At 31.3% G+C, this 21,672-nt stretch overlaps 1 protein-coding gene and 2 long non-coding RNA genes across 6 annotated transcripts; 1 reads left to right on the forward strand and 2 right to left on the reverse strand.

Annotated features, from left to right (window-relative positions):
• Positions 1 to 10,001: 10,001 nt before the first annotated feature.
• Positions 10,002 to 13,011, forward strand: LOC113373143. Of its 4 annotated transcripts, XR_003366867.1 has the most exons (9): positions 10,002 to 10,120; positions 10,810 to 10,815; positions 11,308 to 11,434; positions 11,499 to 11,564; positions 11,629 to 11,700; positions 12,298 to 12,366; positions 12,430 to 12,499; positions 12,563 to 12,820; positions 12,884 to 13,011. It is a non-coding gene; the product is annotated as an uncharacterized LOC113373143 (long non-coding RNA). The 4 variants fall into 4 exon arrangements; XR_003366869.1 differs by lacking the exons at positions 11,499 to 11,564; positions 11,629 to 11,700; XR_003366868.1 differs by lacking the exons at positions 11,499 to 11,564; positions 11,629 to 11,700; positions 12,298 to 12,366.
• A 5,279-nt stretch (positions 13,012 to 18,290) lies between these two features.
• LOC113373123 lies at positions 18,291 to 18,965 on the reverse strand. Its single transcript, XR_003366860.1, has 3 exons — positions 18,936 to 18,965; positions 18,482 to 18,739; positions 18,291 to 18,418 (listed from the first exon to the last, which is right to left on the reverse strand). It is a non-coding gene; the product is annotated as an uncharacterized LOC113373123 (long non-coding RNA).
• Positions 18,966 to 19,073: 108 nt separating this feature from the next.
• Positions 19,074 to 20,724, reverse strand: LOC113373595. Its single transcript, XM_026613885.1, has 4 exons — positions 20,569 to 20,724; positions 20,387 to 20,501; positions 19,609 to 19,688; positions 19,074 to 19,192 (listed from the first exon to the last, which is right to left on the reverse strand). The coding sequence occupies exons 1-4, from the start codon at positions 20,722 to 20,724 to the stop codon at positions 19,145 to 19,147; spliced, it is 399 nt and encodes a 132-aa protein (XP_026469670.1). The 3' UTR covers positions 19,074 to 19,144.
• Between the last annotated feature and the right edge of the window lie 948 nt (positions 20,725 to 21,672).

Below are 21,672 nucleotides of genomic sequence, written 5' to 3' on the forward strand. Positions count from 1 at the left end.
CATTTTTTTATAAATATTTTTTTTTGTGGGAAAGAAGGTTGTACTAATTATAATGATGATAATAATTTATAGAAATTATGATGCATATATATATATATATATATATATATATATATAATACATATATAACTATATTTCAATATAAATAATTTTATACAAAATTGAAATAGTGCTCTTGTTTCAAATTGATATACAAATATGTTATTGTTTTTCTTATAATTGGGTTAATATGTTTAAATTGAATTATACGTTCAAAAATTTTTAATTGTTGAATTTTAAAAAAATGGAAAAAGTCATCACAATATGAACTATATATCTCCTGCACAAATAATGTTTATATTAAATCAGATGTAATTTCATAAATAATATTGTAGTAAGAGAATTTTATGTCAAAATTAGACACTATTAATTACTTTGGTGCGAAATATTTAAGCAGTATGTATTTTGGTTTAACTAATTAATTAATAAGATAATAATAAATCCGCATTGCTAGCGGCGCTATTCTCTTTCAGAATCAAGTTTTTTTAAATTATGAAATAAAAATTAAACCTATTGATACAAACTGTCGATCAGTTAATAAATATTGGTTTCACTTCTCACCGGATTCTTTATCAGCAATCATTCTTTATCAAAACACCAATCGAATTTTTTATTAGATCGAATATTATATACAACTTGCTTGCAACTATCGAACATATAAGAGTGTTTGCTCTGAAAAGAATATCTTTTAGACAAACTAGAACTACCCCTATGAAAATTTCTGTTAATTTAGTTTTCTTTTGAGCCCGCAATAGAGTAGATCCCATATAGATCCGTAGTTTCAGAGTTCGATCCCAACTTAGGCCAGTTCGGTATCAATCGGTATGAATGAAATAGATTTCCTCTTGATGTGATAGATTTCTAATATATTCTCCAGCAGGTATCGTAGACATGGCTGCAAAAAAAAGGTTCAAAAAATTTGGTTATCGTAGACATGGCTGCAAAAAAAAGGTTCAAAAAATTTGGTTATGTATACTCATAATATGTCACACCAAGATAGGATTTATTTTCACTAGGTGCCCTTACAAACATCGTACGACAAGATATCAAACAATAGCTAAATGCCCTCGTAATATGGACATATAATATTTTAAAAAAAAATAAAAAAACTAAAAAATTTTAAATAGGGAAAAACATTTAATAATAATAAAAATTTCCCTTACTGGATTTTGAACAATGACTGAATAAAATCATTTTTTTAAAGAAAGCTGCGGCTTTTTTGTTTTTTATCATTTGAAACTTCATTTATATATAAAATAATTCAGTATATATACCATATTGACTTTCTTTAAATCATTCAAATACGCCTAATGTTTAATCAATTTTGAAGACGTTCATGGTACAGTGAATGTAAATCAACAGCATCCATAGGAGCAATATGCTCTCATGAATCAACAAAATCGAATCGTCAATAATTATACCTTATTAATAGTATTCGGAGATATTTTATTTTTTATTATTTTTTCAAAAATGATATTTTTTTTAATTTCAATTCTACTGACAAAATAAATGTACGTTCATTAAAACTAACTAAATTGCCTATTGCCTTTAAATCCAAAACTGCTGTAGAATGTAAATGGTTAGATCTGCTTGTTCCACCTTTAACTGAGGAATATGATTTTATTCAAGTAATGATTCTTACCAAATACAAAATACAATTGTTTTTAACAGCAATCAGTACTTAATTGTCCTATAAGCTTGTTGTTGATGACATCCTAATGACAAAGTAACCCAAACGGTGAACCACCTCTTTTTGAAGAATACTATTAATATCATCATAATATATATATATATATATATATATATATATATATATAATAATCCTGCAAGCTTGTAGTGATGACGTAATAACGTAGCATTAGAAGGCAACTTTTTACTGAATGCATAATACCTACCTATTATAGCAACTCTAAATACTCTAAAAGCTGATGACACTAGTGTTACATCAGGTTGTCCAAAGTCAAACATCAAATATTTTTTCAATGTTAAAATATATCTTATTACAAAACCGGAGTTAGTGCCTATTATGTTTCTAGTAGTATATATATATGCAGTCAACACCCGTCCGGTCTGCACGTTACTGGCTATGAATTTGTCAAAATGCAGATAATTTATGAAAATTTACTTAAAACTATTAACTTTGTTTGAATATTTAAATTATCAACGAGACTTTTGCATGTGTAATGAGTTTCTGTACTAGTGGCAGTGCATAATAATCAAAAACCTCTCTCATAGTCTGTTTATATAGTTTATATAGTTACCCAACCTGCGATGCACGACATTTGTACACTGTTCATTAATGCGCTTTAATTAAAGCTCAAGTTTCGGGTAAACGCCGTTTGCGGAATGTAATTATCTTGGCAAAAATATTTTGGTACCTCATGCTATAATAAAATGAGTACATTTTTAATTGAAATACAATTTTTATTATCCGAGTACATATTTTAATGTTATATCATTGACTACAACGTATGACCTACAGTATGTACAATGTTTGTTAAATGAATATTGTTGCTTAAATTTAAAATTTTTATTATAGCATTTTAGTAAATTCTGTATTTAAGGAGAAAAAATCCTAATGACATATTTAACCCTTCCCACTCGCGATTTGCAGAACTAATACATATTACGAAGGGTTAAATTAATGTTTTATACTCATTTGAATCTGGCATGATCACTTACATCTTTGGATACAAACCTCTATGTAACTTGCAAGTCACATTCAATTTATCGATATTCTACCAAATAAATTATGACTTTCTTGTGATTTAGTGTATAAATCTGAATTCTATAACGAAAACCAATATCAATATTTATGAGCTTTGTTATTCTTATAGGTCGCTGTAACTTGAAAGTAAGATAGTATAAGCTTATAGTATTTTTGTTCCCCTATTTTTTAGATTTAAAATTATTAATTTGGTCTATTAAACTATCACCTACAGAAACAATTGTACAAATATTATATTGTTTCTTAAATCATTTGCATAATCATTTTACCTGTTAAAGTAGCTGAATATACTGAGTATATAGTTTGCTACGTGAAATAAACCAAAAAATGTATAAACGTATATAGTTCAACTCTGTTTCCCTATTCTATATTATCAATTGCTTGGATTAGATACTTGGATCAAACTATAATATTTTAATAATAGTTAAACAACCGTATTTTTTTCACTGAATGATAGTCTTGATGTAATTCCAAAGGTATAGAATTAACCTCGAGTTATTGATGTCTACTCTTGTAAACAGTACACAAAAAATCTAATTTTCCCAATTTTTAGTCAATTTGATTTTTAGTGAGTAATTAATTAGGAATATTTTAATTTCAAAATTCATGAAGAAGTAGAAAAAATGCGGGTCTTCAGTTCAGAAATTTAAAATCATGAACAAGCGTTTTATAAATTTTATCTTATTTGAATTTTTTAATGATATCGTTTGTATAATAAAAAATATTTTTTTCATAAACGTATGAAAAACTCTTAAAACTAAAAATGTAGAAATAAAATTATATAACCTAGTTGCAAATTCACTAAATTAAAATTATGAACCATTAAAAATAACAGTTTTCTTATTGTCATTATATATGAAGAATGGAAAAACACACCCAAAATTATTATACAACATAGAAAATAAGTATGTTATGAATTCAATTACTTCGAAGTTTGCGAAATATTTTTTCTCTTCTTCACGCCTTTGTGTGTTTTGCAGAACAATGGGCCGTTTATTGCGTGAATCTAAATATCATAACACAAATAGCTGAACCGCAGATTATTATTTTAAGTAATTGAATCAGTTTATTTTCAGTGATATCATCTGTCCAAAATGATTATAGGATAAGCAAACAGTGAAACAATACATGTGAAATTTGAAAACTTGCATTAAACATTCTTATATTGAACGGAATGTATGAAATTTTTTAAAATAAAAAATTACAATTGAATTATTGTCAGACTTATCTAATTGACGAAACGAATTAATATTATATTGATTAGATAAATAAGTATTAATAAATGAATAAAATAGATTATGTACGTAATATTTTGTCTATTTAGATTAGTAAATAATAATATTCTATAATAATTTACTTTTTTTAAGCACTTTGCCTGCAGAACATGGTGCATTTTCTAGAGTTCAGCCTTTTTTTTCAAATTTTAATAAATTTTTACACTTCATCCACTTTTCCTGAACCTGCAATATTTTAATATAAACTTTTTCAATATGCTAAGTCTTATCAATACTAATAAAACTAGTGGTGCATTGCATTATGCCTTGGCGCAAATTGCTGGAACTTTACTTACTGTAATTAAAACGCTGTAATAAAAATAATCAATTTTTTTAAACAATCTCTGTAATAGGGCAAGTATGGTGCAACAATGCCGGTTGAGGGCTATTTTCACTTGGAAACATATTGCTATCTATATTTCCAAGTAAAAATCGTTGTCAATACTGCCTGACAACAGGCTGCTCGAAGCGGGTATCGAACCCGGGACCTCTGAAACAAGTCCCGTCGCTCTTAACCGCTTACCTACGGGCGAGCCCTAAAAATAATCAATAAATCAATAAAAATTAATCAATGATTAATAACAATTACTTCGGGCTTTTAGACACAATGCCATGCAACAGTTCACTTCTTAAATGTGCTTTTATTATGTACAATCTTTAAGAGCATGAGAACGACCAAAATTATTGTTTATTAGCGTATGAAATGAATTGTTCAGAAAATATTGTATATGAAGAAATTTCCTCAATAATGCAAATACAAAAAAATCAAAATAAATAACAAATAATAATGCAAAAAAGTAACTTTTTTAAACTAACTGCGAGCATTATTGTTGCAGGTACAGCTATTCATAGTTTTATGATATTTACATAATATTTATTCATGACATTAACCGATCATTGCTATTTGCTTACAAGATACTGCCAAAGTGCTTTCAAAAAATATCGTAGATTGGAATTAAAAGCAGGTATACCAATCGAGGGTAAGTTTATAGATATTTTCATACAATTTCAAATGGTTGGTTATGGGTTGGTTGACAAGTTCTTATCTTTACAATGTAGCATTGTTGATCTATGGTTTGTTGAAACCGTGGTAATGATCGAACGAGGTAGTTCATTTTGTGTTTTGTAGGCACAGTATATAGGCGCGACGACCCGCCAACTAAAGGGGTCGTCGTGCTGTATGCCTGTGTCAAACAAACCAAGCCAGTTTTAGTGAAATCAACACTTGGATCCTTCATAACTCGGTAAGTAGTGAGTATTGCAGTATTTTTCTTAGTTTAACTAATACAGTCAACCTTCTGAGAATGCGGTTTCCATAATACATAGAGCCCAAAATGAGACAGATCTCCGATAAGCTGGTACTTCTACAACGAAATTTTTGTTTAACATTCCATAAGTTTCTTTTGTACAACCTTTGAATGTCTCTAATAATTAGATATTGGTGTAAAGGTTTTTAATATAAATTTTAACATCGGTTGTTTTATGTTTTATTATTGTAAAACAACTTACTTCATAACTGTGAACGGCGTCGGTTTTAGTTGTTTCATAGCTCTTTCACAGAACGCATTTATCGGCGGGTTGACTATACGTATAATTATAAAAAACCTTACATAACATATATAATATTACATAGCATATATTTTATAATTGTTTCTTCAATCATTAAGCCAAATACATTACAGTATATCTATAATCTACTTGATTTAATAACTAATACTATTACTGATTACTATTGCTTATCATTGCCCGGGAAGTTATATAATTAATTTATTTATTATAAAGAAATTGCTTGCCAATTATCGCGAGTCCTAATTTAGTGAATTTGCAGCAGTCGTTTATGATGGTCAAAAAAATATGAAATTAGATTTCTAGAAAAAACCTTAATACATCTTTGTTTCTATAAAACAGGTAAATGGATACCTATGTAGCTATATATTAATTCAAAGAGAAATTTATCCAATACTCGTGTAAATGACAGTGTTTAAGATTGTTAATGTAAGATAAAGCATTTAATAGATAATATTGTGAATAATTTAGGATATAATTTAAAATTATATGAATAATGAAATATTTTTGAGATTTATTTTTAACATAGTATTAACAGGAATTCATAATTATGAAATGTAAATGAAATATATTTAAATATAAAGTTGTATTATATTTATATGCACATACAAACTCATAATATATATAAGTTTGTATGTGTATATAACTTATAATATATATTATAAGTGTGTGTATATATATTGTATGTGTGTGTGTGCATGAAATGCCAATTGTACATAGCAATAGTCATATGGGTGCCTTGTTTTTAAAATAAAAAATATATATTTTATGTAAAAATGCATTTTTTATACTATAATTAACAATAATATTAATTATTGTTAGCAATTAACTATAAGTCATGTTTTGTATAAAGCAAAAATATAGATGAAATGATTTTAATAAATATGATTCTTATTATTACGTTTGCTTTCTAAACCACTTATATTATCTGTTATATGCTATAAAGAGGAATATTAAAAATCTGAAAATTTCTCCACTTATTGTTAGTCATTTGTAATATAATATAAAATATTGTTGGGCCCCAAGATTACAAAACAAGAATAGAATATGTTTATATCAAATACTACTTGCTATGCCATGCGCTCAATATTTTTGCCAATGACCACTTCTTTGAGAACGTTGATGGCATAGATAAGGAAATGATAATGATAATGATGGCATAGATAATGATTGATGGAGTAGGACAATCTGGACAACAATCCAGACACGATATCCGAGTCGTAGAACATTTTGGCAATCGCATTGAAGCGCTGCCTTGGCTGGATCATGTGGGAAATGTAAATCCTGGTGTCGAAATCTAGATGGCAGGCAGGATTCTTGGCCTGGAGGAATAAATAGTAATAAAAATTTAAGTAATATTAACAACGTTTGAATGTATTCAACCTTTAGTGAAGCTATAATTTTTTTTGCACGTTCCCTGTTGCTCTGGTAACTATCAGGAAGGGAGAGTAGTCTCAAAATTTCCAACTTTTGTCTGATATTTTGGCCTGCAGTAATATGAATTTGAGAAATATATAATTATCTTTACAGGCATAAAAAAAGCTAAAGTTATGCAACGTATATTTAAACAAGATTTTAAATTTATGTATAGCATAGTATTATAGTGTGTATATTAGTGATGTGCCGACTCGAAAATTTCCTGATTCGAATGATTCGAATCAGAAAAAAACCTGATTCGAATCATAATTCGAATCAATTCGAATCAAGTTCATATATGAACAATTATAATTTAAGAGAAGAAATAATATCATTTTAATAATTTTATAAGTGAAATAATTAATTTAGTAAGCAATTAATTCCAAAAAGTGCAGGTATGAATACATTTATATTATATATATATATATATATATATAATAATAAACTAGCTACAAATATAACTAATATTTCAAGTGAATTTACAGTAAAATATAACCAAAGACTTCTCTATCAATAAAGCATATAAAACAATATTCTTAATCTTACGTTGAACGAATGCATGTTTATATTATTGATTGTTTAGATCTAATCTAAACAAGGGGCTGAATCTAACGTCTTACGAATGACTTAAAATTCAATCCACTACTGTAAAGATTGATATTATTTCATTTGTGTGAATTTGCCATTACTTGCATAATTAAAATATGATAATTTTGTATGTGTATAAAACTCGTTGTGTAGTTTATTTTGATAATAATTAAAATCTAAATTGCATAATAAATATTATCTAAATGAGTTTTTGATATTTCATGAACAAATTTGCTCTCAGCGCTTAGTCAAAAATAAATAAACACTCAAGACCCATACGCACAGCATCTCGATAAGTCGATACGCTGAAACGCGGACACATGTTTCGAACTCAAGTCGGTATAATTCAGTTTGAGTCATATAAACTCGGATAAATTCATAACGACTTGAAGTCGGGATGAGTCGGTTTGAGTCTTAGGAACTCGGATAAATTCATAGCGACTTGAAGTCGAAATAAGTCGGTTTGAGTCTTAGGAACTCGGATAAATTCATAGCGACTTGAAGTCGAAATAAGTCGGTTTGAGTCTTAGGAACTCGGATAAATTCATAGCGACTTGAAGTCGAAATAAGTCGGTTTGAGTCTTAGGAACTCGGATGAATTCATTTCGACTTGAAGTCGGAATAAGTCGGTTTGAGTCATAGGAACTCGGATGGTATTGTTAGACAATGAATGCGGTTAAAGTCATATAAATTGGAGTCGGGTGCAGTCGGGTGATACATTTAAGCGTATTAAAGCCGGGTGACTCGCATGATTTAATTCAAGATTTATTTTTTATATGTATTATTATTATTATTTATATTTATTATTATTATTATATATATTATTATAATATTGAATTAAATTAAAACATTTTTTTATATTTATGAAAATTTGTGTTCATACATGCACACAGTAAATATTTCGCGGCTTGATACGAGTTGATTCGAATCAAGTAAAATCTGATTCGAATCAAGTCGTTAAAAGCTTGATTCGAATGATTCGAATCACTTGATTCGACTTGGCACATCACTAGTGTATATATTTACTTGCGTTCTTACATATACCAATAACTTTATAATGTTTGTGATGTGTATGTGTGTGTGTGTGTTTTGACATATATCTAGTATGGTATTTTCGTATTTCTAAAAATAAATTTTTAAATTTTCTATATTTTGCAAATTGGTTTTATTTTATTATGAACACCATTTAAGCTGTTTGAAGAATATTTTTATAATTAACAATTGTATACATAATTTTGAATTGTGTAGTTTATTATATTATGATCGCAGTAAATTTAGATTTGAAACTAACTAACTAAAATTTTGTTTAAAGTTTTGTTTCATTGTAAAACTTATACTAACTGATCAAATCAATATGTAATCACATAGATTACTGTACTAAATTTTTTATAAAATTAGTCTTAAGTAGTTATAAAATAATTAATTATTAAAATACACTTGTAAAAATTGTAATGATCAATTAAAATAATCATAAAATGTAAAAAGTAGTATTTATTATATGTTATTCATTTAATTGTTTTTCAAATTTGCAAAGGAGTGGTTTGTTTTCACTAGATAATTCAAATTGCTTATTTTGTGTTTTCTCACAGAATATCATTTGATTTTGATTATTTAAAGTAAACGAAATTTAAAGAAAAATGTAATATTAAACATTTTTTGAATTAATTTATATTTTTTTTGACCTTGGTTTGATTTTTTTATATTTCAAAATATTTAACCAACTCTACTCTCATAAGTACACAGTAAGACTCTTTTGCGCTAACTTTGTTAGTTTACAAATGTTTTGTGGCTAGTTTGTATCATCATTAGTAATTTTATTGTAAACTAATAAGTTAAAACTTGAAATAATTGTATGTTTGTATTTATATAATATTTAATGGCTTCACGTGTTGCAGGAATGTAGAACTAAATTTTCTATCAAAATTTAAAAGCACTTCAAAATTATTCATGTATATGAGTGATATATAAATAAAACAGTCAAAAATTTGTCTGTATATTTACAAATGTAAAAATATTTGACAAATTTTATACCTGAGAAAGGAAAAGCAAGCAAGTGTACTGTAAAACACAGGTTAGTGACAAAAAAAGAAAATTTATTCTACACCAAATTTATTTATTTCAATAACCAACGACTAATTCATTGCAGTGTAAATTTTTTGAGAGTTTACTAAAAGAATGGAATATCGTTATTTGATTTATAAAACCCTTAATGTTAAAATTGAAGATTCAAACAAACGTCGTTTCGATTTCAAAACAGAAGAGGCGTTCGAGTTCCTGAAACGCCATCTTCGACCGAGCGAACGTGCACGCTCTGCAGTCGCACGTCTACAAGTCTTTTGCGCATCTATGCTTTGCGACTATAGAAGTTCGGAGAGGGAGTTGTCATTGCGAGAGTTCATTTCCATCGTGGCGATTGCTGGAAGAAGACATCGAGAAGTCGTCGAACACGGACGAGCGGGCCTGACCCTTCGCTGCCTGTGGAGTACGTGCGACCTGCGAGCGTCACCTGGTACGTTGCACTTGTGCTAATTATATTTCTCTTTGCGGATTCACTCGGATTGCATTTCGTGTTTTAAGATGTTTTAGATTTAATTGAAACCTTTCCTCATTTTTTTTTTTTTTTTTTTGAAAACGTGTGCTCGATTTATGTAGTTTTTGCTCAAGTCGTACTACTGTCTAAGACGTAGGTACGCCGGATATATTTTATCTAATTATTTTATTTTGCATCATTTGGTGCCCACTGTTATATAAAACTACATATTATTATTTTGTTGACTGGGCAAGAGTTCACAATTGAATGGCTGGCGGTCATTGTGTAGAAGAAATAATCGAAAGTAATAGTAAAAAGTTGTGAAAGTAAAAAATGACTGTTAATTCATTTTGTGAATTACTATGAGTACATTTATACGGATCGTTTAATTTGAAGTCTTATTTACATCATTATCATCTGCTAATTCACTTCAATTTATATATCAGAAGTATTGTGTACATTGGACCACAATCATAATGTCATCAAGAATTTTAAAGCAAAATTAGTTTTCAAAATTAGTTGAAAAAAAGTTACAATTTGAACAACAAATTGACAAAGAATAGTTACAATTTGAATGAATATTTGAATATTTGGTGACGCATCAACAATGACATTTAATAATGTATGTATAATCAACTAAATTCAATAATAATTTGTGTATTTTGCAGGTGCGGGTAGGTTTGCGTTTGCTGCTACCAGAGTCCTTCAGTTTTTATACGAACATTGTTACTGTGACGCTCTGAATGTGGTATTTATTGGAATTGCATTTGGCACGAATAGATTTATTAAGCGGTGATTTTGTTGAAGATATTGATTGATCAATACTTTAGTTGTCACTATAACTTTTAGAAATTTACAAAGTCATTAAGGCATTGAATTTCATGATTCGAATGATCACGATATGTCTTGCATGTGGGTTAATTTATTAGTTAGGTAGCATCAGTAGTTTTATTATTAATATTAACAAATACTAATACACTAATCTATTCAACTATTGAAAAATAATGTGGTCGTTTGAATCATTTGAGATTATGCAATGTGGATTTTACATATTACATTAAATTTAAATTTTCACCGTTTCGAATTCATGTTAATGCATTTCATATAAAACAAGTGCAATTCTTAAACTGATAGTAAATTTCTACATTCTATTTCTGGTCATCAAGATGAAATCACATGGAGGCCACAAGATACCATATCAAGCAAATTGTTGAGTATCGAATGGCCAAGTATCGAGTGAAAATTGAACACTGACTCACTTCACCGGGAATCGCTCTGAAAATAATTTAAAAAGTACGTTTTTATCCATAATCAGTATAAATGTGAACATTAAATAACATATTTATTATTATTTCAGGTCCTACTACTGCTGCTCTGCACGCTGACTCACTTCACCAGGAATCTTTCCAGAAACATGTTACCAGTTATATGTTTATCTGTAATCAATATAAATGTGAACAATAAATAACAATTTTATTTTTTTTCAGGTCCTTTCAACTACTGCTGCTCTGCACACTGACTCCTTCATCAGGAATCGCTCTCTGAAAATAATTTAAAAAGTACGTTTTATCCATAATAAGTATAAATGTGAACAATAAATAACATGTTTATTTTTTTCCAGGTCCTTGCATCTAATGCTGCTCTGCACACTGACCCTTCACCAAGAATCGCTCTGAAAATAATTTAAAAAGTACGTTTTTATCCATAATCAGTATAAATGTGAACAATAAATAACATGTTTATTTTTTTTCCAGTTACTTTCAACCACTGCTGCTCTGCACACTGACCCTCCACCAGGAATCGCTCTGAAAATAATTTAAAAAGTACGTTTTCATCTATAATCAGTATAAATGTGAACATTAAATAACATATTTATTATTATTTCAGGTCCTTTCAACTACTGCTGCTCTGCACGCTGACTCACTTCACCAGGAATCTTTCCAGAAACTTGTTACCAGTTATATGTTTATCTATAATCAATATAAATGTGAACAATAAATAACAATTTTATTTTTTTTCAGGTCCTTTCAACTACTGCTGCTCTGCACACTGACTCCTTCACCAGGAATCGCTCTCTGAAAATAATTTAAAAAGTACGTTTTATCCATAATAAGTATAAATGTGAACAATAAATAACATGTTTATTTTTTTTCCAGGTCCTTGCATCTAATGCTGCTCTGCACACTGACCCTTCACCAGGAATCGCTCTGAAAATAATTTAAAAAGTACTTTTTTATTCATAATGAGTATAAATGTGAACAATAAATAACATGTTTATTTTTTACCAGGTACTTTCAACCACTGCTGCTCTGGACACTGACCCCTTCACCAAGAATCGCTCTGAAAATAATTTAAAAAGTACGTTTTTATCCATAATCAGTATAAATGTGAACAATAAATAATATGCTTATTTTTTTTCAGGTACTTTCAACCACTGCTATTACTGCCCTGAAGCCTTAAAATCAAGAGCTCGGAACACTCATTCATGTGAATGACTCGCAAGTGGTTTTTTTCAATGACTGTCTATAATTATGCATGATTAACTTAACTCTTATTAACTCAATAACATGACTAACCTCACTAACTTAATTAGGCAGTTAATATAAAAACCACTTGTTGAGTTTTACTATGAAGGTCTTAATGGGGTTACGTGGAAGACACCGCTGCATGATTAATCAGGTAATTTATTCTTTATAGTATATTTTATGAACCTTGTTACTAATTCATTGTTTTCGTTTATAGGGTAACCAACTTCAAGCCAAGTGCTCTTCAACGCTCAAGTTGCTCATGAGTGAGAACAATCATTTGATCTACTAATTATGCTGTCCGTCCGTCCGTCCGTCCGTCTCTTCACCAGAGAAGATGCCTACTATGATTTATTAAATAGTTAAGTGCTTAGATGTTAATGAAATAATGAATAAATCTATTGTATTTAATTTAAACTTGTTGTTTTAATTTAATTATGAGCCACTTCACGGCTAAATCACATCATGCTGTAAAGTAAATTACAGAAATATTTAAACATGTCTACATTTTAAAAATTTCTTGTGTTGTTAATAGGGATACTTATTGAGTGCACTTTTAGTGTAAGACAATTGTGTAAAACAGTTTCTTTACTGTTTGGGTTTTTGCAACCATCTTGCCGCATCTTGGTTAAGCTCTTTATACCTTTGCTTTGACTCGGTAGAACTCTGCGTCATTGCTTTGACTCAATAAAAACGCGTTGACAATACTTTGCTTTTTTCCAAACCCTTATGTTAGTCGAGTGCCTTAAACATTTAATGTGTCAAACCGATGTTTTCTCTTGTTTAAATATTATACTTATATTATATATATTTCTTTAAATGGTGCACTTTTTTCTTATTGTTAGCTATAAATATCACTTAATTTAATATCATACTGTGTTATTATTATATATACTATAATATATATATATATATATATATATATATATATATAATACAATTAGACAAATGTTAATGTATTTTAGTCATTTTCATTACTGTAATTGTATGAATAAATTAATATAATATAATTGTATTATTAAATACTGTGATACATTGATTGGAAGTTTTGAATAAAACTAACTGAACTTTATTTGAAGTGTTTCATTTCACGCAATTTTCAGTGATATATGTTAGAAACACACCGTATAGGTATAGGTATTATAAACATTAATATATTTGTTGATGTTATCATAAACATTAATATACTTATTAATTCGTTTTTTGGCGAGGATTTATTATTTTGAATAAATTTCATGAAATACATTACAATTTTTGTAATCTAATTCCATTATGATCAATGAAGTTAATAAAGTTATGACTTTGATAATTTCAATTAGACTAATCTATGGTTATTCACTCATTTCAAACATGTCAAAAATGATAACACTTTTCACTCACTTGAATCTATACTATTATTCAAAGTGTTAATTAATTCATTTTAATTAATATACTTTAAATATTGGTCAGTTTTACTTAACTTTGGACTTATACAATAAAGATCAATTTCTCAAATTGATTTTTTCCCTCTTTCGCACAATGACATCTTCATTTTTATTGAGATAATTTATTTTTATTAGATTATTTTATTATTATATTAATTGTATTAATTTTCACCGACACGTTTACCACCCCTTATCCTTACTTCACACTACCTTAACCTTATACCTACCTGCGTTAAGAACTAATACTCTTACCTTGCTTATGTTTACCACGTCTCGAACCTGCTACCCTGCTCTCTCCATTGACTCCCACCTCCTAACGCGCGACGCCACGACGATCACATTAGCAAACCGTTGCAAAGTAGATGATATTGTATATTTTAAACGGAAAAAAACTAACAGGTCATATGGCCAAAAAAAAGTTGGGTTTGTATGGCCTGTGTTGGCGTAATGCTTAGAGTGATGGCTTCGTACCATAAAGGTACCGAGTTCGAATCATACCTCAGGACAAAAAAAGAGTATTGTTCACGTTGTGGTATTTATTTAGTGTTAAATAATAACACAAAATTAATGTTTAGATATAACAAACTAACAAGTCATGAGGCCGAAAGAAAGCAGAATCGATGTGGCCTGTGCTGGCGTAATTGGTAGAGCGATGGATTCGTACCCATAGAGTGCCGAGTTCGAACCATACCTCGGGACAAAAAATGGAAAGCGTGGAATTTATTATTTATTGTAAGATAGCACAAAGATAAAATTTGGATTTGATAAACTAACAGGTCATGAGGCCGAAAAAAAGCAGAATCGATGTGGCCTGTGTTGGCGTATTGCTAGCGTGCTAGCTTCATGTCAACGGGGTACCGAGTTCGATTCATATCTCCGGACACAAAACGCAAAATAGCGTGACTGTTGACGCTGTGGAACGAGGTATGCACGGAATCACATCCGTTCGAATTTGAGACCCCAGGCAGGTATGCTCCCCTCGATCTCGATTGAGAGGAGAGATACGCGCGAGAATCCCGTGTCATCCCCTAATGAACCCCGCAGCAGCCCCGAAAAGGGGCGAGGGGGGATTATAGGGGGGTGTGGGGTTCGCGAACCCGCGACCCTGTGGTCCGACCCTCCCGGAAAAGGGAGAGGGGGGACTATAGGGGGGTGAGGGTTCCGCGCGACGACCACCACTGGGTCGCGCCGGTTGAAAAGCTGGGTGCGTCACAGGGTGGGTCGGTGTGCGAGTCCCCGGAGCACCCTCGAGTGCGATGATGGGGATGTGGGGTGAGGAAAATGCAGTGACGAGGGAAAAAGGGGTGGAAAGATATGAGGAGGGAGAGATAGGGATGGCGGGAGAGAGATAGGGGGAGGGATGAGAGAGGGGGAGAGAGATAAGGGGAGGAATTAGAGGAGGGGGAGAGAGAAAAGGGGGGGAGAGATAAGGGGAGGGAGAGAGATAAGGGGGGGAGAGATAAGGGGAGGGGGAGGATAAGGGGAGGGATGAGAGAGGGGGAGAGAGACGGAGGGAGGGATGGATGAGGATGGAGCGCGGACGTTACACATGCGTGTTACTAAACGCATGAAAAATGCGTTTAGTCTCCTCCCCTATCGCTTTCTTCCCTCATCCATACCTCCCTCCGTCTCTCTCCCCCTCTCTCATCCCCCCCTCTCTCATCCCCCCCTATCTCTCCCTCCCCTTATCTCTCCCCCCCTTATCTCTATCCCCCTCTCTCATTCCTCCCCTTATTTCTCTCCCCCTCTCTCATCCCTACCCCTATCTCTCTCCCGCCATCCCTATCTCTCCCTCCTCATATCTTTCCACCCCTTTTTCCCTCGTCACTGCATTTTCCTCACCCCACATCCCCATCATCGCACTCGAGGGTGCTCCGGGGACTCGCACACCGACCCACCCTGTGACGCACCCAGCTTTTCAACCGGCGCGACCCAGTGGTGGTCGTCGCGCGGAACCCTCACCCCCCTATAGTCCCCCCTCTCCCTTTTCCGGGAGGGTCGGACCACAGGGTCGCGGGTTCGCGAACCCCACACCCCCCTATAATCCCCCCTCGCCCCTTTTCGGGGCTGCTGCGGGGTTCATTAGGGGATGACACGGGATTCTCGCGCGTATCTCTCCTCTCAATCGAGATCGAGGGGAGCATACCTGCCTGGGGTCTCAAATTCGAACGGATGTGATTCCGTGCATACCTCGTTCCACAGCGTCAACAGTCACGCTATTTTGCGTTTTGTGTCCGGAGATATGAATCGAACTCGGTACCCCGTTGACATGAAGCTAGCACGCTAGCAATACGCCAACACAGGCCACATCGATTCTGCTTTTTTTCGGCCTCATGACCTGTTAGTTTATCAAATCCAAATTTTATCTTTGTGCTATCTTACAATAAATAATAAATTCCACGCTTTCCATTTTTTGTCCCGAGGTATGGTTCGAACTCGGCACTCTATGGGTACGAATCCATCGCTCTACCAATTACGCCAGCACAGGCCACATCGATTCTGCTTTCTTTCGGCCTCATGACTTGTTAGTTTGTTATATCTAAACATTAATTTTGTGTTATTATTTAACACTAAATAAATACCACAACGTGAACAATACTCTTTTTTTGTCCTGAGGTATGATTCGAACTCGGTACCTTTATGGTACGAAGCCATCACTCTAAGCATTACGCCAACACAGGCCATACAAACCCAACTTTTTTTTGGCCATATGACCTGTTAGTTTTTTTCCGTTTAAAATATACAATATCATCTACTTTGCAACGGTTTGCTAATGTGATCGTCGTGGCGTCGCGCGTTAGGAGGTGGGAGTCAATGGAGAGAGCAGGGTAGCAGGTTCGAGACGTGGTAAACATAAGCAAGGTAAGAGTATTAGTTCTTAACGCAGGTAGGTATAAGGTTAAGGTAGTGTGAAGTAAGGATAAGGGGTGGTAAACGTGTCGGTGAAAATTAATACAATTAATATAATAATAAAATAATCTAATAAAAATAAATTATCTCAATAAAAATGAAGATGTCATTGTGCGAAAGAGGGAAAAAATCAATTTGAGAAATTGATCTTTATTGTATAAGTCCAAAGTTAAGTAAAACTGACCAATATTTAAAGTATATTAATTAAAATGAATTAATTAACACTTTGAATAATAGTATAGATTCAAGTGAGTGAAAAGTGTTATCATTTTTGACATGTTTGAAATGAGTGAATAACCATAGATTAGTCTAATTGAAATTATCAAAGTCATAACTTTATTAACTTCATTGATCATAATGGAATTAGATTACAAAAATTGTAATGTATTTCATGAAATTTATTCAAAATAATAAATCCTCGCCAAAAAACGAATTAATAAGTATATTAATGTTTATGATAACATCAACAAATATATTAATGTTTATAATACCTATACCTATACGGTGTGTTTCTAACATATATCACTGAAAATTGCGTGAAATGAAACACTTCAAATAAAGTTCAGTTAGTTTTATTCAAAACTTCCAATCAATGTATCACAGTATTTAATAATACAATTATATTATATTAATTTATTCATACAATTACAGTAATGAAAATGACTAAAATACATTAACATTTGTCTAATTGTATTATATATATATATATATATATATATATATATATATATATTATAGTATATATAATAATAACACAGTATGATATTAAATTAAGTGATATTTATAGCTAACAATAAGAAAAAAAGTGCACCATTTAAAGAAATATATATAAATATAAAGTATAATATTTAAACAAGAGAAAACATCGGTTTGACACATTAAATGTTTAAGGCACTCGACTAACATAAGGGTTTGGAAAAAAGCAAAGTATTGTCAACGCGTTTTTATTGAGTCAAAGCAATGACGCAGAGTTCTACCGAGTCAAAGCAAAGGTATAAAGAGCTTAACCAAGATGCGGCAAGATGGTTGCAAAAACCCAAACAGTAAAGAAACTGTTTTACACAATTGTCTTACACTAAAAAGTGCACTCAATAAGTATCCCTATTAACAACACAAGAAATTTTTAAAATGTAGACATGTTTAAATATTTCTGTAATTTACTTTACAGCATGATGTGATTTAGCCGTGAAGTGGCTCATAATTAAATTAAAACAACAAGTTAAATTAAATACAATAGATTTATTCATTATTTCATTAACATCTAAGCACTTAACTATTTAATAAATCATAGTAGGCATCTTCTCTGGTGAAGAGACGGACGGACGGACGGACGGACAGCATAATTAGTAGATCAAATGATTGTTCTCACTCATGAGCAACTTGAGCGTTGAAGAGCACTTGGCTTGAAGTTGGTTACCCTATAAACGAAAACAATGAATTAGTAACAAGGTTCATAAAATATACTATAAAGAATAAATTACCTGATTAATCATGCAGCGGTGTCTTCCACGTAACCCCATTAAGACCTTCATAGTAAAACTCAACAAGTGGTTTTTATATTAACTGCCTAATTAAGTTAGTGAGGTTAGTCATGTTATTGAGTTAATAAGAGTTAAGTTAATCATGCATAATTATAGACAGTCATTGAAAAAAACCACTTGCGAGTCATTCACATGAATGAGTGTTCCGAGCTCTTGATTTTAAGGCTTCAGGGCAGTAATAGCAGTGGTTGAAAGTACCTGAAAAAAAATAAGCATATTATTTATTGTTCACATTTATACTGATTATGGATAAAAACGTACTTTTTAAATTATTTTCAGAGCGATTCCTGGTGGAGGGGTCAGTGTGCAGAGCAGCAGTGGTTGAAAGTATCTGGAAAAAAATAAACATGTTATTTATTGTTCACATTTATACTGATTTTAGATAAAAACGTACTTTTTAAATTATTTTCAGAGCGATTCCTGGTGGAGGGGTCAGTGTGCAGAGCAGCAGTAGTTGAAAGTACCTGGAAAAAAATAAACATTGTTTATTGTTCACATTTATACTGATTATGGATAAAAACGTACTTTTAAATTATTTTCAGAGCGATTCCCGGTGAAGTGAGTCAGTGTTCAATTTTCACTCGATACTTGGCCACTGGATTCTCAACAATTTGCTTGATATGATATTTTGAGGCCTCCATGTGATTTCATCTTGATGACCAGAAATAGAATGTAGAAATTTTCTAGCAGTTTAAAAATTGCACTTGGTTTTATATGAAATGCATTAACATGAATTTCAAACAGTGAAAATTAAATTAATGTAATATGTCAAATCCACATTGCATAATCTCAAATGATTCAAACGACCACATTATTATTCAATAGTTGAATAGATTAGTGTATTAGTATTTGTTATTATTAATATTAAAACTACTGATGCTACCTAACTAATAAATTAACCCCATGCAAGACATATCGTGATCATTCGAATCATGAAATTCAATGCCTTAATGATTTTGTAAATTTCTAAAAGTTATAGTGACAACTAAAGTATTGATCAATTAATATCTTGAACAAAATCACCGCTTAATAAATCTATTCGTGCCAAATGCAATTCCAATAAATACCACATTCAGAGCGTCGCAGTAACAATGTTCGTATAAAAACTGAAGGACTCTGGTAGCAGCAAACGCAAACCTACCCGCACCTGCAAAATACACAAATTATTATTGAATTTAGTTGATTATACATACATTATTAAATGTCATTGTTGATGCGTCACCAAATATTCAAATATTCATTCAAATTGTAACTATTCTTTGTCAATTTGTTGTTCAAATTGAAACTTTTTTTCAACTAATTTTGAAAACTAATTTTGTTTAAAATTCTTGATGACATTATGATTGTGGTCCAATTTACACAATACTTCTGATCTTGAATTGAAGTGAATTAGCAGATGATAATGATGTAAATAAGACTTCAAATTAAACGATCCGCATAAATGTACTCATAGTAATTCACAAAATGAATTAACAGTCATTTTTTACTTTCACAACATTTTACTATTACTTTCGATTATTTCTTCTGCACAATGACCGCCAGCCATTCAATTGTGAACTCTTGCCCAGTCAACATATGTAGTTGATAATATGTAGTATAATAATATGTAGTTTTATTTAACAGTGGGCACCAAATGATGCAAAATAAAATAATTAAATATATCCGGCGTACGTCTTAGACAGTAGTACGACTTGAGCAAAAACTACATAAATCGAGCACACGTTTTCAAAAAAAAAAAAACAAAAATGAGGAAAGGTTTCAATTAAATCTAAAACATCTTAAAACACGAAATGCAATCCGAGTGAATCCGCAAAGAAAAATATAATTAGCACAAGTGCAACGTACCAGGTGACGCTCGCAGGTCGCACGTACTCCACAGACAGCGAAGGGTCAGGCCCGCTCGTCCGTGTTCGACGACGTCTCGATGTCTTCCTCCAGCAATCGCCACGATGGAAATGAACTCTCACTCGCAGTGACAACTCCCTCTCCGAACTCCTATAGTCGCAAAGCATAGATGCGCAAAAGACTTGTAGACGTGCGACTGCAGAGCGTGCACGTTCGCTCGGTCGAAGATGGCGTTTCAGGAACTCGAACGCCTCTTCTGTTTTGAAATCGAAACGACGTTTGTTTGAATCTTCAATTTGAACATTAAGGGTTTTATAAATTAAATAACGATATTCCATTCTTTTAGTAAACTCTCTAAAAATTTACACTGCAATGAATTAGTCGTTTGGATATTGAAATAAATAAATTGGTGTAGAATAAATTTTATTTTCTTTCACTAACCTGTGTTTTACAGTACACTTGTTTGCTTTTCCTTTCTCAAGTATAAAATTTGTTAAATATTTTATATTTTTAAATATACAGACAAATTTTCACTGTTTTATTTATTTATCACTCATATACATGAATAATTTTGAAGTGCTTTTAATTTTGATAGAAAATTTAGTTCTACATTCCTGCAACACGTGAAGCCATTAAATATTATATAAATACAAACATACAATTTTTTCAAGTTCTAACTTATTAGTTTACAATAAAATTACTAATGATGACACAAACTAGCCACAAAACCTTTGTAAACTAACAAAGTTAGCGCAAAAGAGTCTTACTGTGTACTTATTGAGAGTAGAGTTAAATATTTTGAAATATAAAAAAATCAAACCAAGGTCAAAAGAAAAATATAAATTAATTAAAAAATGTTTAATATAACATTTTTCTTTAAATTTCGTTTATTTTAAATAATCAAAATCAAATGACATTCTGTGAGAAAACACAAAACAAGCAATTTGAATTATCTAGTGAAAACAAACCACTCCTTTGCAAAGTTGAAAAACAATTAACCAATTTTAAATCTAAGTGGTTATATACGTTGTATAACTTTAGCTTTTTATGCCTGTAAAGATAATTATATATTTCTCAAATTCATATTACTGCAGGAAAAATTATAGCACTAAAGGTTGAATACATTCAAACATTATTAATATTACTTATATTTTTATCACAATTTATTCCTCCAGGCCAAGAATCCTGCCTACCATCTAGATCGACACCAGGATTTACATTTCCCACATGATCCAGCCAAGGCAGCGCTTCAACGCGATTGCCAAAATGTTCTACGACTCGGATAT

This window comes from Ctenocephalides felis, unplaced genomic scaffold (assembly GCF_003426905.1).
Source record: "Ctenocephalides felis isolate EL2017-DRISC unplaced genomic scaffold, ASM342690v1 CF-g0.4_SCAFFOLD_01604, whole genome shotgun sequence".
Classification (NCBI taxonomy): domain Eukaryota; kingdom Metazoa; phylum Arthropoda; class Insecta; order Siphonaptera; family Pulicidae; genus Ctenocephalides; species Ctenocephalides felis.

Coding starts and splice junctions, on each gene's coding strand:
- LOC113373595 (XM_026613885.1), bottom strand. CDS start 20,724: ATGGAATATCGTTATTTAATTTATAAAACCCTTAATGTTCAAATTGAA. Junction 20,502..20,568: donor CTGCAGTCGCACGTCTACAA/GTCTTTTGCGCA, acceptor TGCGAGTGAGAG/TTCATTTCCATCGTGGCGAT. Junction 19,193..19,608: donor ACTGCGACGCTCTGAATGTG/GTATTTATTGGA, acceptor CTGGTCATCAAG/ATGAAATCACATGGAGGCCT.